Here is a 22221-nt window from a genome sequence, read left to right as displayed (position 1 = left end):
CCAGGTGTATTTAAAGTGGAAGAAGTCTCCTGGGGATGTAAAAGAGAATTGTGGGAATACATTGTAGAGTTCCTAAATGTCAGCTCAGCTGTTCTCACTTCTGCCATGTCCCTGCTCTGAAGTGATTAGCTCAGGGTTTTTCTGTAATACCTAAGTTTCGACCTGTGCATCTAGCTGCAGAGGTGAGTACAGATTTAAAGGATGCGTCAGCATGAATACAGGGATGTGTCTGCCAACCGTCAGGTTATCTGGGCCCAAGTCAGAGACCAGAAGCCAGGGCAGGACTGAAGCCAAGCCCTACCCTCAGTTGGTTCTTGGTCATAAGTCAGTGACTTTTGAGAAAGAAGCAGATGTGGGTTTGCATGTCTCCGAGGTTAAGGGGAAAAAACTGATTCATTTACTGCCCTTTACTGTGGAAAAGTCTTCCCTGCTCATTCCAAGCAATCTCTTACTCTTTCCTCTTTTTAGCACATGTGATCGAAGAAACAATGAACCCTTTTTTTTCTGCCCCCGATGAGGGTTGTATGTTACTTCCAGCAATGCAAAGGGACTTGTGACTCACCCAGCTAAGAAGGACATTCAAAACTGACCCCCGGGTTCGCAGGCAGCGTGATTTTATTGTCCTTCCTGTTTCTATTGTTTTGACAGGTTCCCACAGCCAGCGTCACCATAGAAGGAGCTTCTGCCCTCAACCGTGTCCGCTGGGCCCAGGCTGGGAAGGAGGTAGCAGTTGGTGATTCAGAAGGCCGCATATGGATCTATGATGTTGGAGAGGTATTATTATTGTTTGTTTGGTTTTTTTAAAGCTGAGCTCCTGGAGAATGCCACATGCAAGTTTGAGATCGTGTATCGTTAACACATGAGCAGGACACCTCCAAAGAATAAGCCAGATTTCTTTCAGTGGAGTCCCTGTTGATTTTGGGTTGCCAACAGTGTGTTAGTCGTAAAGCTACCTTGCAAAAGAATTAACTAGTTAAAGTCTCATGAGAGAAGTCTTTTTTGAAAGTTTTCAGTGTTTCTTAAACTTTCTTTTTAATGGTTCTATGAGTACAGTTGGAAAAAGTCATGAAGGAACATAAAGAGGAAAATAGAGGTGCAAAAAGAAGCTGTGTTGTTCTGAAGTTGGTCCTGAAGGGTTCACCTTTTGTACTCCAGTATCTCTTATTTCACAACTGGCTTAATGCTGTAGATTTTTCTCAGCATGACATGTACAGAATACATCTGTTCTTTTAATACTGAATAATGCTGAATATGTCTGAATATGTGCAAACGTACTAACAGGAGGAAATGAGAGGTGTCATTGTGGAGGATGGTAGATGCATGTATGATAAAGAGTATGTAGGTGCTGAGAAATAGCAGGATGAGTATTCTCTGTCTAAGGCTGCTCTCAATTCACACTGCTACGTCTTGTAAAAACCATCTAAACTGCAGTGTGTTTGGCACTGATGGAATCTACTTCTTTGTTGATGAACACGGTATAAAGTGTTCTGTCGGCGTTACAATCCCTTGGAACAGTTAAGGGTGAATCTCTGAGCAATCAGCTTTTATGTAGAGAATTTGTTTTCCATCATTATCTGTGATAGGATACTGAGATACCCATCTCTACACAGTAGGGAAACATTATAGAATACATACAGAATTATCTGTAACTCTCATAAAGTGATTTTATGGCCCATAGCAAAATTGCTTGTGCATGACTCATCTTTTTGGATTGCATTCACTTGTGCAGGAGTTGCCTTTCTTCACAAATGTTTGCTGAAACTTCTTGCTGTATTGTTAGCATAATTTCTAAATTGTCTAAGGTTACTGCGTTCAGATTTCCAGTATAACACTGGCAGGTCAGGCTGTTTTTATTTATTTTTCATTTTTGCATGACTGTTCCGAAGAGGTGGTTTTTCTGTCTTCCAAGTGATACGACAGGCTATGGAAATGTCTTTGATGACAGCGCAGTCTGATCTTGTCTGGGAGTCTAGACGGGCTGTAGAAATGTCTTTTTTTGCATATCATACACCAAATCATTTATAGGATTGTTTATCCCTGCAAGCTCACCCAGGAGAAAATAGATTTAGTGTTCTATGCAGAAGAAGCAATATTTAACTTTTTGGCCTTTCCTCTGTATAATCAGACTTCAACTTGCAAAATGAGTCACAGTGATACACTCAGATCAAAACGAAAGACAGGCTTCTATTACTTGAAAAGGAAAAAGAAAAGAGAGTCATTCAAGTATTTATTTGTGTGAGTCCAAATCAGTGTTACATAAAGTGTTCTGCTTCACGGATGTTGCATGCTTTGCCTGTGCAGAGCCCCAGCGTCTCCAGCTCAGCTCCATACACACTTACACAAACAGATGGATGTCCATCCACATGGCTGCTGACAGCTCACGGGCCATTGCCACCCCTCCTCCTCTTCTGTAACGAATGAAGGAGCTCATTAATTTGTTGCCTGGTTCATTTTGGCAGTATCAGTCTCTGCAGTAATTCCTGTACCAAATTTAGGAGAGGTGGTCTGGGCTGCAACAGCTTCAGATACTACCAGGGCTGCTGTGTTGTTAGTGGCTTTTTCTGGTTTAAAAAAGAAGGGTGCTCATATATTCTCCAGCACAACTCTTCTCACTATAAACCCTTAAGTGAGATGCAGAAATACTTTGCAGCTCAGGAGCCTGGAACAGAGGGCTTGTACAGTGAATAACAGCCTCTTCAGTCATTAATCTTCTGTGCCAGTCCATAGAGAGCTCTCTGACGAGTTATTCCGTGCTTAGCTGTCCTCAGGCACGATGCACAGGGGATTCACAGCATGCACATGCACTTTTGGAAGTCTCTGGCAGAAATATGGCAGCCTTTAAGGCTTCACTCTTTACTTCAGTGTGCAGACACTGGACAGTTCCTTGGCTCAGCTGGGGTCCTCCTTTGACTGTCCTTTTTGATGGGTTTGACCCTGGGATATGACAGGGCTGGTCTGACAGTTTAAAAGGGGCAGTCCTTCTCCCCTTGCCAGCCAGCCATCCCTAGCCATATCCCTCGCCGCCCAGTTTGTGTGCGGGTAGCAGTGCTTGTCACCACCCACATTGCGGGGAGGGAGACAGATCAGCAGAGAAATATTGATTTATTTTTTGTTTTGTTTTGTTTTCCTTGGGGTATTTTTCTCCATGAACTGACTCAGTGTGAGAGTAGATGAGTGAGCACGTGGCTGGGGGCAAGGGGCCGGGAGCTGGACCGTACAGCACCTGGCAGCACCTAGCTTTCATATTTGACCCACCAGTATTGCAAAGCCTAACACTAAAGCTGTGACAGTTGACCTTTCAGCAATAGCACTCTACCCATCTCCTACAGCATCAACTTCTGAAAAGGCCTCATCACTGGAAGAATTCATCCCTGCCTGACTGACAACTCAGTAGCATCCACTTATTTGAAGGTGCATCTCTCTGATTTGGGAAGATGGGTGTGATTACTTGCATTAGAAAGTCAGCAGGCCACTTTACAAAGACCCTAAATACACTCACCAAAAACATTAATGCTCCACTTATACTGCACCCTTTTTAAAACCTTTCTTTTCTCATGACTGTTCCAAATATCACATTAGATCAGCTGTAAATTCATAAAACACTGGTTCCATCAGAAAAAATTGTGGTTATAGAATCATAGAATTATAGAATCATTAAGGTTGGAAAAGACCTCTAAGATTATCGAGTCCAACCGTCGACCCAACACCACCATGTCCACTAAACCATGTCCCTAAGTGCCACATCTACATGTCTTTTAAATACTTCCAGGGATGGTGACTCAACCACTTCCCTGGGCAGCCTGGTCCAATGTTTAACCACTCTTTCAGTAAAGACATTTTTCCTCACGTCCAATCTAAACCTCCCCTGGCGCAACTTGAGGCCATTTCCTCTCGTCCTATCGCTTGTTACTTGGGAGAAGAGACCGACACCCACCTTGCTACAACCTCCTTTCAGGGAGTTGTAGAGAGCGATGAGGTCTCCCCTCAGCCTCCTCTTCTCCAGGCTAAACAGTCCCAGTTCCCTCAGCCACTCCTCATCAGACTTGTTCTCCAGACCCCTCACCAGCCTCGTTGCCCTTCTCTGGACACGCTCCAGCACCTCAACGTCCTTCTTGTAGTGAGGGGCCCAAAACTGAACACAGTATTCGAGGTGCGGCCTCACCAGTGCCAAGTACAGGGGCACGATCACTTCCCTACTCCTGCTGGCCACACTATTGCTGATACAGGCCAGGATGCCATTGGCCTTCTTGGTCGCCTGGGCACACTGCCGGCTCGTGTTCAGCCGCCTGTCGACCAACACCCCCAGGTCCTTTTCCGCCAGGCAGCTTTCCAGCCACTCTTCCCCAAGCCTGTAGCGCTGCATGGGGTTGTTGTGGCCGAAGTGCAGGACCCGGCACTTGGCCTTGTTGAATCTCATACAGTTGGCCTCGGCCCATCGATCCAGCCTGTCCAGGTCCCTCTGCAGAGCCTTCCGACCCTCGAGCAGATCAACACTCCCACCCAACCTGGTGTCATCTGCAAACTTACTGAGGGTGCACTCGATCCCCTCATCCAGATCATTGATAAAGATATTGAACAAGACTGGCCCCAAAACTGAGCCCTGGGGAACACCGCTCGTGACCGGCCGCCAACTGGATTGAACTCCATTCACCACAACTCTCTGGGCCCGGCCGTCCAGCCAGTTTTTGACCCAGCGCAGAGTACACCTGTCTAAGCCGTGAGCCGCCAGCTTCTCTAGGAGAATGCTGTGGGAGATGGTGTCAAAGGCCTTACTGAAGTCCAGGTAGACCACATCCACAGCCTTTCCCTCATCCACTAGGCGGGTCACCTGGTAGTAGGCCGGTCACCTGGTAAATATTTGTATTATAATAAAGCACAGTGTCTTTGAATTTCACATTATTATATAAGCAATTTTTCCTACCTCTTTGAACAGACAGAATTGACTCCATGAATTTTGATCAGAGCAGAAAACATCCGGATATCAAATCATTAAGGAAAATATTTAAGTGATAGGAATTTTTACTTTGGTAGCTTCATCACAGTTTTAAGGAACTATTCTAGAGAACAGTAAAGTTTACTGCTGCTATTAACCTGTATGGTGTAAAGAGAAAATTATATGGCCTAAGTGAAAACAGAAGACACAAGGCCTAACCTTGCATCCTTTGTGAAGGCAAGGAGTGTGAGATCAGGGCTGTTTTGCTTGTGTAAGAATTTAGGATTTCGCCCTTTTTGATATGTTATCCAGTCATAGTCTTCATGACACAAGAAATGGCAGAAACATGAAGAACGTGGCGGGGTCCATGACCAGGGAGTTAAAAATAATGGTGACATTTTCAGTTAGGCTATATAATGTTATCTCCTTAGAGTATGTACTTTTAGTTGTTTGGTTTCGGCATCGTGTCTGAAAATAACTGAACACATTTATTTTCACAGTGAGGGGTCTATTTTCTCCTCAATGCGTGTGCTTTATGCCCATTAGCATTAATGGGAGCTATACGCACACTTCCAGGGGAGAGGAGACTTAAATAGTCCATATAGATGTGCTCTTGTGGATCAGTAACCACTGATTTAAAGAATGTGAATTATAAAATGAAATAAAAACCCAAACAAACACACCAAAATCTGATTGTTTCAGTGTGATGGGGTCTTAAACCTATATAACTTAACCAGAGAATATAACCAGTCATTGTAAATACACTTTACTCTCTGTAAGATCTAAATATTCAAACCTTTGCTGGTCTAGTAGTTGAGATATTATTGTGATAGTATGCATAATGTATTTTAGCTTTTGTGGTCTTACGGCTTATTTACTGGGCAGCAAGTTTTCTGTATGGTAGAAGTTGATTTTAACAGAACATGGACCACTGACTATAGATTTATTCACATGTCCAGATGATTGATAGTTAGACCTAACTGCATGTCTGTTTTGTAGATATATTTTCTAGAAAGTTTGCTCCCATTGTGCATGCTTCAGTGATGTTACACGGTTGCCGCTGTCATAAATATTCTCTAACAACCACGTTCATTGCTTACCTGGCTTATTGAGAATGCTCTTTGCACCTTTAGTTGTGAAAGAAGCAGCTTCTCATCCACCTTCCATTATTTCTTTTTTTTTCCCATTAATCTCTTCCAGGTCATATTCTGCTTGCACTGTGAATAAATAGAAACTGTAAATCAATGATTTATTATTTGATTGTAATAAAATATGAAGTAAGTTTGCAGCACAGGATTGGAGAGTTTGAAATTGTAATCACAAGGCGCTTATTACTGTACATTATTTTGTTAAACTAGTTACAGGACAAACTACTGCATCTGTTTGGTGGTCTTTCAGACAGTTGATTCTAGTCATGCTTTTAAAGGGCGACTGGTATGACAGGTGGAACTGGAGAAAAGTAAGAAAAGGTCTTTCCGTAGACCATCCAGGAGAGCTGGCTCTGCCACAGAAAGCAGGTACCTGGGATTCTTTACACAGTTATTACCTCTGTCCTCGTTTCCTTGCAGTGAAATCAGAATCAGATTGATGTTTATGTGACTTTGTTAGGTTTCAGGGTTAGTATCTCCTTAAGCCCTTTTAGGGCTGCTGCGTTAGGTTGTTTGTGTACTTCCCCATTTGCTCCATGATGGGTGTTAATCCCGTATCTCATTTTCAAGTACATGACCAGTGAGGGAGGAGCTGGCAACTGCCAGCCAGAAATATGTGGATGAAGTGGTACAGTAAGGAATATCTCACTGGTGCCTATAAAATAATTTCCTTCGATTTCAGCAGCCTTTAACAGCTGCTCTGAGATTCTTAGGGTTCTAGACAGAGAGAAATGCGTATTTCTGACCAACTCTCACATTTCGGCATGGCTATTGAGTCACTTATTTTTCTGGGTAGAGGGCAGAAGGGTTGGTACTTTGTACTCCTATCTTGAGATCCCTGTGTTTCACTATAGATTTCATACGGAAAACATATCCAGCATCTCTTTCATGCAGTTAAAAACTGCTGTAGCCCAGAGAGAGAAATATGAAACTAGGTTTTGTGTCATGTAGTTATCCAGGTAGATTTTCCAGTAGGTTTACTTTTGCAATCATAAAGCTGCTGTAGAGCATATATTGAGTTAGGAAATGTTTTTGCCACAAAAGCAGAGTTGAGACTCGCCGTAAAATATTTTCTTTTAAAATCTGTGTTGAGTTACAAGTATTCTTGGAACACAGGTAAATGGCTTACAACATATCGTGAAGGCAAATTTGAGCAATAATAAGGGGTTGTGCTTACAACCAAGTTTTATTCAAAAGCATTCAAAGATCAAGTAAGATACAGTAGTTACAACAACATGCACAATCCAGGCACAAAGGATAATTAAATGGATTGTGAGGCAGTGCCTCAATTTCACCATTGATATTTTTGCTAGGGAGGTTGGAACGCTGGCCTCGGAGAATTTTAAAAGCATGTTTTAACAAAGCAGAATCTCTTAAGAGTTGTTGGAAAATGTAAAGAGCTAAGGTTTTGATTTGCTTCCCCTCCGCCCCCAGTTTTATAATGTTCAGTCTTGAGAGACTTTTAAAACTGGAAGCTCTTAGAGATGACCAAAAAAAAAAAAAAAGATGACAGCATACTAGGAACTCCAGCTTTTTACTTGAATAATATCTGAAATATTGAACAGAACAAGCTCTTCATCCCTTGTCATTTGAATTTTGACTGATATAGCCAGTATTCACAAAGGGATTTTTGAAGTAGGTTAAATAAGAACTCCCTAATGAAAAAAATGCACTAGTTTGAAATCAGTCAATTTAATTACTGTGTTTTATGAAGGCCATTACCCATTGCTGATTACTAGGGTGATAAAATCTTTAAGCTTTGGTAGCCTCCATAGGGGGTGAGCCGATCTAAGTAGAGCAAAGTCCAGTCATTATCACCCTAAATACTTGTGTTTCTCATTACAATATTCATTACTTTAGGTTACTGTGAATGCTTTGAGGTCTTTATGTAAGCACTGGTTTATTCTCCTGTAGAAAAACAATGTTGTTATGTTGGTAAGTTAAAACCAAGCATTTATATACTTTTACAGTTTAAAACGAGGCTTGGCTACATCCAGACATAGAAATGCATACGTTTATGCCTGTGAGTACCCCTATACACTCCTATTCATGGCTGTGTGCTTGTCGGTACGGTCATACTAGTCTGATAAGAAATGGGAAAGGATATGAGTTACCTTGTTCTTTCAGTCTGTTTTGGTACTTAAATAAGCTGGAGTGGAGGCTTGTATTCCTAATAACAATCTTTATTAGGGAAGTACTTTTCAAGAGGGAAAACTGAGCCATGATTTAACTAATTTGACTTACCCAAGGCTGGTTGCTGAGGGTTGGAGCTGTTTATCTCCAGTGCCAGTCTAGTGCCTTACGCTTCCCTTTCCCTGCCACCTCCTGCACGTCATGTGGCATCACTGCCTCTCTGCCCTTCTCAGTCACCTTTGTCATGGCCTTCTGACTTACAAAGCAGCTTCATAAAACTGATGTTATTTGAAAGATGACCTCAAAATCATTCCCCCTCTTGTTTAAAAATGTGTATTTTTTAAAAGAACACTTGAAACGTATCAGGGAGAGATGTGGATCTGGGCTACTGGGAGAGGAGAGTAGCCTGTAGAAAGAGGCTGAAGAACTTGATGTGACTAGCCAAGGAAGTCTGAGCCTGGTGGCAATATAGATGATTCATGTACGTGCAGAGATAGGAGTGCTTGGGGCCAGAGTGGGAGAACTAGTGAAGCTGAGGACGTGCTGCCACCAGCACATGTGGCTGCAAGCTGGCCACATATTCATTTAAGTCAAAAATTAGAAGAATATTTTTAACTAGCAGGAGGCTGAAGTTCCAGAGCGGGTAGGGCCAGTGGGACAAACAGCCTCTCGAAGTGGAGCCTGTCAACAGGATTTTGTGATGTGCTTGTGTGTGATACAGCAGTGGGTCGCACCTGGCATACAGGGTCACTCTCCTGCCTATGCCATGATGTATGCCTGTTCTTGGTAACAACACCGTTTCCTCTGTTTCGCTATATATATATATATATATAAATGAACATGAAATTCCACTTTCATTTTACTACTGGTATATTACTTGTTAAAACTAAAGGGAGAAGTACCAGATTTTTAATTAAGATACCCTTTCTCTCATTTGTTGATTAGACAGTAGAATTAAATGGGCATTAGTGAAAACAGACGGGAAGGGGGGGGGGTGTTAAATAGTCATCCTAAAAATTCAATTGATTCTTTATCCTTACCTTCCAGTTGCTTATGATGAAATATTTCAGTAGTTCTCCAGAGATAGCTTACTAGCTCCCCAGAGAATTTCATGGGGTAAAAAGACATGAGTTTCCAATATGATACAAATATCTCTTATAAGAATTCCTCAACTCATCATCATATGAAATAAAAAGCTTAAGAAAACCAGTCAACCAACCAACAAAAATCTGACTCTAGTCCTTTTTATTCATTTGCACACTACTTCTAAAGCAGACGTATGTTTCCTTTCCCCTTGCAAAGGCCCAGATCCTCCCCCTGCAGAGAGGATCAGAGAGAACAAGCCACATGTGACAGGAGTTAATCATGTAGCTTAATGCACTATTAGAAGGCACTCAGATAACGAAGTGATGAGAGTGGCAGAAGAGAAGCTGTAAGAGATCATTCCCTTTCTGCACAGTAAAGCCTGCGGGAGGGGGAGAAGGGAGAGCTGTATGTGACAATCTTCCTGACGGTATTTTCCTGCTGAGCTGGGAAACACTGTAAAGGGCAAGAGAGAAAGGAGGAAGGCAGGCTCCAGATTGGACATACCAGTCCGTCCACTGTATGTTTAGCGCATTGGCACTATCGGTGGCTTCACTACTAGCTCCTCAGTTACTGCTTCTGAAAACCTTTCAAGAGGCTTAGTGGAAAAGCTAATCTGGGTCCAGGCTTTCCATGGTAGTTGTAGGTGAGGCAGTGGAAACTGAGTGAGTGCTTGAGTCTGCCCCATCCTGACCCTGCATCCTGGAACGCCGGTAGGGGACAGAGCTGAAGTCAACGCATGTTAATAGTGTCACAGAGTATGTATTTTAAATATCTAGTTAGTCTGTTGGGTGATATTTTCTCTGAAAGTTTGTACGCCCTTTCTGATAAAAAGAAGTGTTACTGAAAAATGTTGATAGCTTTAAGGAACAGAGAGTGCAGACGGGGTAAAGTACCAAATGCAAAATTTAGTTTAAGCTCAGTTTGTGTGCAGCAATTTGCAAATTTCATTGAAATTCATGTGTTATCATTGTGGTGTTAAAAGACTTCTGAAACAAGAGCTGCTTTGTATAATTAATTTTCTTCATGATGCTTCTGTGGTTTCAACCTGTCACATCCAGTAGCGGTTTTCATTTTGAGAATCCTTAACTATGTTTTCAATCTTTTTTTACGGTTTGCAAAATGGTCTGTATTTTGAACATAAAAAAAGATTTAATTCGTGACTTGGAAAGTAACGGTTAAACCTCAAATATCAACTGAGGATAACTCTGGCCCTTAATACATCCTATTTGGCGGCTAAAATTCCATATTCAGTGTTTAATTTAAATGTGAAATGTATCCTCCAGTGCCTAGAGTGATGGAAAAGTCTATGTCTGAAATGAGAAAAAAAACCAAAAACAAAACAACAAAACAAACCCCCCTGCTATTTCATGGATGAGCTTTTGCAGATAATGGCATGCGTGCAAAATCTCAGGGAAGGCAGCAACTCTCCTGCAAACCAGAATCTTTGAGCAGTTCATAAGCTACTTTTGGTGAGAGTCCGTTAGCCAACTGGGAGGCAGAAAGCCATGGCGAAAGTCCTTTACAGTTCCTGTTCTGCCAGATTTCCTGGCATGAATCATGGCGTGGATATGGCCGACTTGGTTTGGAAAGGAAGCAAGCTGAGCTGAAGACACCATGATTTATTTCTTCCCTGAGGCAATAGTCCTTCACTCAGCTGAACTTTCAGGGAGGCACCTTTGCCAGCGCAGCTACCGCATAGGCAGAAGCTCTAGTATTTCAAGTAAAAATGATGGGACAGTTCTTCCAATCAATGTAGTTGTCAGTAAAAAAAATGTAGATATTGGAAAGAACAATAGGTTGGAGGCTCCTTATCTTCTAGTTTTGATCCATTTGGTGTTTTTAGGCTTTCTAGTGCAATGATGAGAACTGATAACATAATTTGGTAGAGAGGAATTCTCCTGATCTCTTAGCTCCAAACATTAAATGTCCTGAAACTCATGCAGAAAATTACAGGAGTTTTCAATGACTTTGAGAAATTGCAATCAAAGCAGGACTGAGATCCCCATGGGAGATGAATGGCAGGCAGCATGCCTCACTGTTTTTCTTAATCAACCTGTAAATTGATGGCATTACAGAAGTGGTGGAAAGGTAGGAACTGCAAGAACTTTGCAGCTTAGGGCACCACCTCTTTTGAAGCAAAATTGGAAGCTTTTCTGAAGCATGGCAGATGCTCTTTCTGCTCCCGTAGCTGATTAATTATGTTAAATCTCTTGTTTCCAAGGACTTAAACAGGCCAATAGTCTCTGCCATTGAAAGTATCACTCGAGGAGATCCATAGGAGAGGATCCCCATAACGTGACTGGTGAAAGCACTCTGGTGTGCCTTAAGAACAGGCTATAAGCTTATAGTTTAACATTTGTATTTTAAAAATAAGAGTTGATCTAAGGAAACAAAAGTAATCTAAATTTCAACTTTCAGTCATCTCTTTCAAGATGACTGGTGATTACTCAATATTTTATCCTCTGTAGTCGATATCAAGTGCAGCATATTGATACGTTAATTGAGGGAAGCATACTCTGATAGGTTGGACGTAATTCTTTCTGGTTAATTCAGGAGAGCCTGAGCCAACTCTGATATTATAGGTAGAACTGTAGCGTTGTCTACAATTAAGGATACTTTCCACTTCCTTGGTTTCTTTTCCATATGTCCTATCAAGTTTTAATCCTTCAGGCTGAAGTTTTCCATAATTGGTGTTTGCTTCCAGCACAGGTTTTGTTGTTTCTTACTTTTTTTTTTTTTTAAAGATTAAAGACAGTATCATAACGCAAAATGAGTAACATGCTCAAATTGAGGGAGTTAGTCTTAACTCTGACATTTCCTATCTTTGAAGTGTTACAGTCTGCAGTCTTAATGTTCTGTTAACATGCATTTGTGTGTCATGTATGTATAATTTATGGACTACATTTTAATCTGTTCTCCTGTTAGACCGGCATCGAGATGACTGCTGCAGACAAAGAGGACTAAGTTTAGAAAAGAATTAATGGGCATTCAAATGCTTGAGTTCCTATGTAGGCCTTTTATACAGTGTATCTTTGCACATTACATATAAATTATTAAAATAACATCATTGTTTGCTTGGTATTCAAAACATAATTTACCATCAACTGTGTAACAATTCAGCAGCTACTGTTCTCCTTAGGAGAAAAAGTCGAAGTTTGCTGAAAATGGATTCAGTTTCTGTTTGAGATTAAGCTTTTTTTTGTCATATAAGTTAATATTTTGTCTTCTTTTTACTATGGCAGCACTAGTTAAATCAGACCCTGCTGGCGAATTGCAAAGAAATAAATCACAACAGACATTAATCTAGATGAGGGCTAAGTAATTAACTTCATAGAAGGGTGGTATATACTGTGTCTGTGACACTAGACTGACTGCTGTGCATAGAATAAATGCAGGCTGCCTATGGTATTCCACCCCTTCAATTAAGTAAACAAATATATATAGAGCTACTCTGGAGTGTATCCTTTGTGGTCTAAACACTGTATCTTATTAAAATCATCTGCATGCAGTATGTGGGGTTTGAGTTCCTGCCAGTGGTTTCATCCATTGTTAACAGTGATGCTCGGCTCTCCCAAGAGTTAAATACAGTGGTACTATAGTTATGTGAAAAGGGTGCCCTTGGTTACTTTGGTGGCCATTTCGTTGCATATTACCTCCCACTTTGTTTCCATCCATGTGTGTGGCATAGGGTGTTGCCTAGAAAAATATAGGCTTTTTCAGGAAAAAAAAATCCATATAGGTTGAGAAAAATATCAAAGGCGGTCTGTAATTGATTCTGGGGGGCAAGACCAGGGCCAGAATAGGTGCGTGCCTGCCTGCTCTATGTGTGCCTATCAAGATATTTAATATTTACATTGACATATCTGTTTTCACCTCAATGATAGTGATAAAACATCTGTTGAACTCCAGAAGATAGGATCAATTGCTTAAAGCGGAACTGTAATTCTTGTTTTTCATTTGTAAGTATTACGATCCTCATTCTGCAAGTGTTCTCTTTTGCCCAGAAAATTAGACCGATTGTCTGTTCTACTTTTTAGAAAACATCAAGCTGAAGTAGTTATATTTTATCATTGTTAAAAATCTTTTTACCTACAATGTCATAACTGCATTCAGATGTTAATCCATTGCACAAAGTACTTGCAGCAGATTTCTTTTCAATATGGCACTTAATTTTAGCGGGTGATATGGACAATATAGGTTGACAAAAATTCTGCTTAGAGAAAATAGCTAAAATTATATTCGCCTGAAGCTATGTTTATTTGATGATGCTATTAAATTGAAAGAATATAAAAATGGTGATAAACCCCATACACAAATAACTTAGTGTGAAGTCTGAGATTTTCATCGTTAAAGTTAGTTTACCAGACTTGCTGTTTTCCACAAACTCAAATTAATCTGAATATTTTCTAAGCTTTAATTAGCTATCTCTTGAAAGAGTGTTTAACTTGCCCTTCTCAAAAGTTATAATAGCAACAGAGTATTTTAGAGATGAGAGGAACATTAATTTTCATATAGGTTTTTTTTTCCCTGCTGGATATGAGATTTTTTTGCAAATAGGGCTGTGTTGAAGCAGAGACAAGTAAACAGGATTGCCTACAATAAAATCAGCCTTTGCCTCCAAACAGCAGCAAACCCAAATGCAACTAATAAAAGATGTGTGTTAATCAGAAGTTTTCTGATCTCTAGGAGCATGGTGACTAGCTATAGAAACCCATCAACTTAGATCAGAACAACGTTTTCTATATAAAAAATAAGAAAGCATTGTACTTCTACGAAATGTGTTTGAATGGGTCGCAGATTTTTGTCTCGGGAACTGCTGTCACCCTTAGAGTGTATCTTGGACCACCATGCAGGCTCGTCTGCAAACGTCTAATTGAAAACAGTGTGTGGCACTACGGTTGCGCGGGCTGGCTGCAGACCACATACTTTGGCAGATCGTTCCAAGTTGTGGTGTAACGGTTCATTTTCAGATTCTCCTTTTACACCTGTGTCCACGGGACGTGTGTGTTAGAAGCGATTATAGACCGTTCTGGTTGGAAAAATTCGCCCCTTCAGAACAACCCCTCAGTCAGAGGCAATGCTGAGGAAGTTCTTCCCACGGCTATTTTTGCTTTGAGGCGTCTGAACTCTAGGTGAAGGTGAAAAAAAAATGTGATTATTAACCTGGTGACTGGGATTGCACGATACTTTCACCAGTGATCAGTGCTGCAGGTATGAACCAGTGTCTCAGTGGCAGGTATATTGACCCATGAGGAACACTCATTAAAAGGAAACGCAATAGGTTGAACACGGATGACTGTGCTCCCTTTGAGCCTGTGGGACACTGGTTCCTCCAAAGTGGAGGCTGAAACTGCATTTTATCTCCTTCTCGGGAGAGTCCCCAGCCCTCAGAGGAGAGCTGTGCTGGACAAGAGCATGGAGGGATGAAGGCAGGAAGAGTTTGTCCGCTCCCATCCCAAAGATTTACAGGCTCCAGGGAAGGCGAGGAGCCAGGAATAAAGTGAAATATCCTCAATGAATAATTCATTTGCTGGAAAGTGGTTTTTCAGGGAAACTGAAACTATACAGAGATTTGGGCAAATTGAGCTGAAACACTCTCAGCCATAAAAAAGGATAGGAGGGGAATATACGAAAATCTTGAAATATGTTGTAATATCTTATTTCAACCTTCTGGATAGATTCCTTTAAAAGGCATATTCAAAGTTGGGGTTTTTTGTCTCAAAATCATTCCTTTTTCTTTTTTTTTTTTAATAGACCTGACTTAAAAGAGCAAATGTTACTAGAAGGTGTTAAATGATCTGAAAATGAAAAGAAATTTATGTTGATTTGTGTCTTCAGGCACTTTTTTTTTTGTTGCTTTTCTGCTTGCTTGGGGAGGCCAGCACTAGCTGACACAAATGGAAGCATTGAGAGTTGTCTGGTCAGAGCATCTCCTTTTCCTGAGTTCTGTCTTACAGTTTTAAGAGTAGTAGTGTTCAGTGAAGTTGCTAATAGCGCAGTTTCTGGGAAAACACGGGAAATACAGCTTGTGTTTGTAAGATCTCTGCTGCATGGATTGGAAGCTCTGCACACAGAGGAAATCTCTGCCTTGACAAGAAGATGGAGGAGGCTGTTCCTGGTGAAACTCACATTCATGCTGCTACCTGTGACTAGCTGGCCTGGCAAGCCTCAGGAGGAGAGGGCTGTTACTCTCTTACCAGATGCACATAAACCATCTCCTTCGTCAGTACTAGCGTCGAGGGGGGCACGTGTTTGTGCTTCAGGGCTGGAAAGCTAACAGGTAAGTGAAGTGCTTGGCTAGAGTGATCACCCAGGAAACACAGAGAAGCTTCGGAAGGTTCACAAATCCAAGGGCTCTGTGGTGGCACCATGAGATAAAGTTTTGTCGTGCACTGCATAAATCACATAGAATTGTGACACATCAGCAAGGCAAAGCCAGGTGCTTGTCAGGAAGATCCTGGCGGTCATTTCCCTTGGGTCTGGTCATTTTATCCTTTATCTACAGTGGAGAATAGGCACAAGTTGGAACAATCTTACCTTTAAACTTTACAAGCCTTGTTGCTTCAAAGTCTGCTGTAACCCCATGACTCTGAAAAATGAACTGGGGGGACCTACGGTGGTTGACCTATGGGGCCCAGCTAGACAAATCCCTTCTTTCCAAATCGAGATGTTGTTCAGATCCTCTCCAGTCTTGAAAGCACAGCTCAACACATTACCACCCAAAAAGCAGAGGGTGAGAATGATACTAGAGACAAAGGGCTTCTAGCTGGCCAGGATTCAGCCACCGCTAGCAGGCGGGAAGGAGAAGAACAAGAGGACGGGGAGATCTCAGCTCCTAATTTACAATCCTTCTGCTGTTGCATCCCATCATCTCACTTTCTAGGCCCTTTGTATTCTGTTCTGTCCAGTCAAGAGTTGCCTTCCCTTGGTATGTGTACGTATGGTGGACTGGGGAAGCGCAGGCTGGGAAAGATCCACATAGGTATAATGTTATCTATCTATAATAAGATAAACTGATAACTCTAACGCCTCGCAGGAATAGGCAGAAATCTATTTAGTGTTACTATCTGGAGGCCGCCCCTGGGCTTGCTGAAAGCACCAATCCACCTCTCGGGTGCTTAGTATTAATCGTGGCTGCTGCATACCAGCCCTCGGGTGCAGCATGAAGCCAGTCTCAATCTGGGGGCTCAGCTGAGCTCACTTTGCATGGGGGTCTGAAGACTGCTGGCTGGGAGGTGCTGCCGAGGGAGGCTTTCCTTTTCCAGCCATGTTATTTGTGCTGCACCGTTCAGCCAGGAGGACTGTGCTGGGGGGTTATCTTTTCTTATCCCAAATCTGCTTATCTAAAATCATAGTAATGGAGGTGGTGGAAAAATTAATTCTGAGAGCTTGCATCACGTAAATCAGTTTTTCAATATCAGCAAGAAAAACAGTTTGTGAACTAGTTTAAATGATAAAATCTTAAATGTGTCTAGTATTTAGTATATTACATGTCTTTGTTATTTGTTATGTTATTGAGCACATAGGAAGCACAGATACTCATAGATATTGAGTGCTTTTGAAAGAATATTTTATGAAAGTGAATTGGGGGAGAAGATCTAAAAAGTTGATAGTGATATAAAGAAAACTTTGATTTTTTTTTTTTTTTTTTGAGAAATGAGAGACCCTAATTGTCCTGAGTTAAAATATCTTCACCCAATTAAAATGGGTCACCATCCTAACATCTTGAGAAGATGTTTTCCTACACTAAATTCTCACTGTAACCAGCTGAGCATGTGTAAATTCACAAGCAGCAGCAGGTTTATTTGGATGCGTAAACTTGTAGTCACCCTTGCAGGTCGGTAGGCTTGCAGCCTGAACTCTTTTGGTATTTTAAAAGCCAGACAGAAGACAAAAGTACCCCTCTTCCAACAGCTTAACAGACAGAGTTTGGCTAAAGTCACCACCTTGCTTTGATAATACTGGTCTTCCTCATTAGAATTATTATCTGATGGAACCTAAATGTACCATGGTATTTAAGTAAAAGCAGCGTGAGTAATTCAGTCAATTAATTAGGTGCAGGTAGCGCTTACCTTCCATTGTGAAGGGATCAAAGGAGAACACTTAATAGCATTTATTTTCTTGTTCTGCTCCATACCTTAGTGTCAGTTCATTCAAATAACTTTCTGACCCAAATGTTAATGTAAGTTATTATATTAAGTTATTACGCTTTGGTGAACATTTCTATCCTGCGTCGACATCATGACTGCTGGGACTTAACACGTGCTGCTCTGTAGTAACTGGAAGTGGACAGAAAAATGGCAAAACACCAAACGGAGTGAGGAACACCCAGGTAGCTCTAATCCTCTGCCCTTCCTCTATGAAGTATCTCCTCGTTTCTTCCACCCCTGCCCTGGTATTTACAGAAAAAACTTGTGCAGAGAAGCTGAAAGGGAGGTTCCACAGATAGGCCCAGGCCTCCGACACTTGTGGGTGTCGGTGTGCACGGCTGAAGGAACTTGAATGGGAAATGACTGGAAGGGGAGCATTAATTCAGACAAGAATTTGAATTGGAGTTCATGGATGCTTTTGTTTTTATTTGTGGTCTTTCGCTGTGTAACTATTGTGGTTTGGTATTAGGGCCTCCACAGAAAGAAGTGGGGGGGGAATAAAAGTCAATTTTTCCTTTGACTTCATTATTGCCAAGGTTTCCCTCCACATCCCTGAGGAATTTATATTAGAGAGGTTTATTCTACTAACAGTCTATTAGCAGGATTGGCCCCTCGTTGAAAGCATGATGCAGTGCGTGAGATTAAATAAGGTAAAATAAGACCAAGTTCTAAGTAATTAGATTGTGTGTGGGCACTGAATGTTTTCATCTCTGTGCTAAAGGTATTCACTTCAATCATCAATTGTTTTGTGAACTGAGTCATTAAAAACGGCCCAGGTCTTGCTAACACCGTCAGCTAACAGTAATGCATGTAATGCATACATTTGTGGGGAGACTCTTCAAGGTTGAGATACCAAGTTGTTTTAATAGGCTGGACTTTGATTTTATTTGTCTGTGGCCATGCTGTGGAGTTAAAGGAAATTAAATGAACTCAATGTCATAAATATATTTCATTTTTTTCTTTAGAATGACATACTGTCTTCTTCAGCCATTTAATACAATGTAATGCTGTTTAGGACTTTAAAAGACAAGGAGAAATAAGGCTTTATTAAATTTAATAAGCCCTTTGCCTAGGATATTGTTCCACTTTAATGATTTTACTACTTGAAATAAGTGAGATTCATTTCATGTTTTCATTCAAGAGTTTGATAAATGATAGTGCCGTATACATCACAAGAAATAAAATCTTTTAGGACACAAGCAATAGTAACGGGGAAATTGCTATACAGCTGTTTTTTGGTTGCATCTATGATAGAAGGATCTCTGCACTGTCCCTTAACTTATACAGTAGCTTCTATAGGTGTGTGGCTGTGACCAAAGCTGTGCTACGGGTACTTGTGTGTTGGTGCACTGACCTCCATTCTGGTATTACATTTCCTTCCGCTGAAGGTTTTTGAAAGAACAGAGCTGTCTTTGAAATAAAGACCATAACACAGATCCACATCTGTGCGTGTGAGCGTGAGAGACAGTTGTCTCAAATGATTTACTCCTGCAACTCTGGTCTCCGTTCCTGGGAAGAGTAACGGAGAAAAATGCAAAAACTGGAAGACAAAGACGGGAAAACCCAGAGAGTGCAGTGACACCTATTACTGAGGGCCGAGATGGCTTTCACACAGATTGCATTTCTCAGTCTGTAGCCTCAATAAATGCTGAACTGTACTATATTCGGTGTTTCAACAGGCAAAACCCCATACTTGTTGTACACCAGCCCTTCATAATGTAGCTGAGTCACTGATACATGTACTATACATGGGAAGCTTTAAAACACACGCTATGTTTTTCCCAAAAGTATTGGATGTAGAGGCAAAGCTAGATACAAAATAGTTGAAAAACTCATCGGCGCCAGTGAGATACGGAGGAGATACTTAGATCCAGTATTGCAAATTCCTGTCCATATGATTAACACGGAGCTTTCACACGTGGTTAACGTTGGGCGTATACACAAGCTCTTTCCCAGCTGGGCTTGCTAATTCATGTCATAGATCCTTTTCTTAGTCTCCAGTTACATGTATCGCTGTTGGGATGTAAGGAGAGGAGAATAATTTGACTGTATTCCAGTACAGTGTACCACACAGCCTCATGTGCACCTATAATCTGCTAGTGCCAAATGGACATAGGTAGCCAGCCATCTGCACGGCATTTTTGGTGGTGTTTTAAAAGAAGTGAGTCAGATTGAATATTGGGTGCAACGAACTGGATTAGCTAAGGTCATACTCATTCTTTAGTCTAAAGGCATCCATTTGCTGAGGTGGACAGCAGTTTTTTGTATGCCCCGTAGTTTCCAAACAGTCACCTTCTTCAGTACCAAGCACTGCATAGTATTTTGAAAGAGTTATTTTTTCATATTACATTCAGGACAAGATCACAGGGCTTCAAGAGGGCAGTAAAAATGTGCATGGTTCAGCTGGATGCTTGTTGCTGTTCTCTGGAATTTGAGTTAATGAAAACAAAGTTTGAGAAAACTGCTTGCCTTTTTTTTTTTTTTTTTTAATTATCTCAATCCCAGCTTGCATTATCTTTCAGAAATTGCAGTGTTGGATCCAGCTGGAAATGACTGCAGTATTATTTTGCCATAGCACTAAAGCGTTTTGTCTGGAAGTTTAGCTATTTAGATTACACATCCCTCTTGAAGCCTAACGTTCAAGAGCTCTTCATTAGAAACATCAATGGTATTAAACGGAAATGGATCTTGCATGATGAAGTAAAAAAATCAGACCAGTAATGCAGTATCCAGTTGGTATAACATTTCCATTATAATGCATTTCTTGTAATTGTGAATTCCTTAACATAGAGGAGGGTAACTAAAATAACACAATATATTTATTTTACTATTAAGAGCTTGAATGAACTTCAGGAAAATAGTTTCAATACAGTGTTGTAAAAGCTCTGTTACCTTGCGCACATTGACCTCGGTCCTGCAAACAATTACACTTGGGCACAGCCTCGCTGACTTCAAATGGCCAGCTCACGTGTGTAAAGTTAGGCATACGTGTAGAGATCAAGGCCTCGCCTTAGTTTGGAAAATCTGAAGTATTTTAACCAAGGGGTAGATTTTGCAACAACACTCCAGCAAGACACTTTTCCTTAAAATCAAGCAGATAACAGCTTTTTTCTCTGCCACTGACTGTAAAAGCTCCTTCTAGCTGGTGCTGAATAGGAAGCTGCCAGACGTGTCCTGGGAACTCGGCAGCACTTTACAGCGTAACCAACCCACAGCGGGTTGGTGAGGCCCATGCCTCGGTCCTTCACCGTGCACAACCGCACTGGTTGCGATAGGAGCTCTCCTCAAAGGACATGCCTCGATTTTGGGCCAGAGAGATAATTCCCTGTCGGTTTCTCCCCCAGCTGGCTGTTCCGCACAACGATGAATGGACCCGCTTCGCTCGGACCCTGGTGGAAATCCGCGCCAACCGAGCAGACAGCGAAGAGGAAGGGGCGGTGGAGCTATCGGCCTAGAGGAAGAGAAGGAGCAGCGCCCGCCGTCGCCAGAACAGCAGCTTTCCCCCGCTGAGTACGCCGGTGTTCAGTGTCAGAGTCAGTCTTGCTGTGGCTTTTGATGCCAGTGTACGTGCCAGTATTGCTCAAAGCATTCCATATTAATCACGCTGCTTTACACAAGGCTGAAAATATCCAGAGCATTTTCATACTTTATATTTCTGTCTGAAAAGTAAGAAAGAAAAGACAAATCAACCCTTTATGGGTTTAGTTGTTGCCTTTTAACTACTTAGTAGCTGTATTTAATAGCTAGGAACCCCTGGTTAAACTTGTGCTCACATTGCCCTTCTGGCATAGTCCTATTAAATCCATATGAAGCCAGATATGATTATGTGCAGATGTGGTGTGCTTCACTGTATGGGACTGGGCCAAAGACTTTAGATGTGGTGTTTCACATGGTGACTTACATTATGAATGGATGTACTATACGAAAGTTGCTGCTCCTTATTTATTGCAGTGTGCTGCATGGAACATATTTATTTGAAAGCATTAAAATAAACGATCCTAAAGCATGTGCATAATGAGAGAACTGCATTGTCTGTGTGCTGCTGTAGAGGTTACATTAAAGTCCACATAACAATTACAGTACATCAGTTGTGCTTAAGATGTAGGATCTATAAAGGTTGGCTTGAGTGGGTAGAATGTTTCCTTTCTTTTTTTTGTTAAGATGCCTATTATTTCTAGGCACTTTAACTATATTTCAAATACAGTTGGTCACTGATACTTGTCATGCAAGTTAACACTAACAGTCTGACAAAGGGTTGTGGTTCCCGAGTATGACACTAGTATTGCCAATAAAATGTATCGAGCCCGTTCTGTCACAGTGTGGTTAATCTTTCCTTGCCAGCAGTGCTCAGCGTGTTCATTACCGGTCACTGGCGAGGCACGGGGAAAATGTGACTGCCCTGACTCGCAGAATGCTCATGCAGCTGCTATGTAAATAGGTACCTTCGGCTACGGGGACTGGCCAGTAATGGACTTGCATGCATCGGATCCTGCTACTAATTTTACATGGGCAGACACTAATCCATGTCAGATTCTGGGCTTGATTTATTTTTTTTTTCCCCTCCATCCCTAGCTGTGCATGCCTACTTGCACACACATGCACACGCGGAGCAGACCACGCTGCCATATGCACTAAAAGAAAAGGAATAGGAAAGACAAGGCCTCCTCAAACTATCTTGAGAGACAGGTTGGGATAGGGGACAAGGGAATATTCTCCTTTATGACAAACTCTCGTGGCTTGAGCAAAGAAATAGGGTGCGGACTGATCTCGT

At 41.5% G+C, this 22221-nt stretch overlaps 1 protein-coding gene across 8 annotated transcripts in view; it reads left to right on the top strand.

Moving 5' to 3' along the window:
• The window catches only part of DYNC1I1 (dynein cytoplasmic 1 intermediate chain 1), a 196629-nt gene extending 174869 nt beyond the window's left edge, over positions 1–21760 (top strand). For all 8 annotated transcript variants that reach the window (XM_076331469.1, XM_076331466.1, XM_076331474.1 and 5 more), the window contains 2 exons: positions 649–774; positions 20795–21760. In XM_076331469.1, coding sequence (XP_076187584.1) covers positions 649–774; positions 20795–20905 — 237 coding nt within the window. In that variant the 3' untranslated portion in view covers positions 20906–21760. The remainder of the gene's footprint in view (positions 1–648; positions 775–20794) is intronic.
• The last annotated feature ends 461 nt before the right edge of the window (positions 21761–22221 follow it).

This window comes from Aptenodytes patagonicus, chromosome 2 (assembly GCF_965638725.1).
Source record: "Aptenodytes patagonicus chromosome 2, bAptPat1.pri.cur, whole genome shotgun sequence".
In the NCBI taxonomy this organism is placed as follows: Eukaryota; Metazoa; Chordata; class Aves; order Sphenisciformes; family Spheniscidae; genus Aptenodytes; species Aptenodytes patagonicus.
This window is presented reverse-complemented; position numbering and strand designations above follow the sequence as displayed.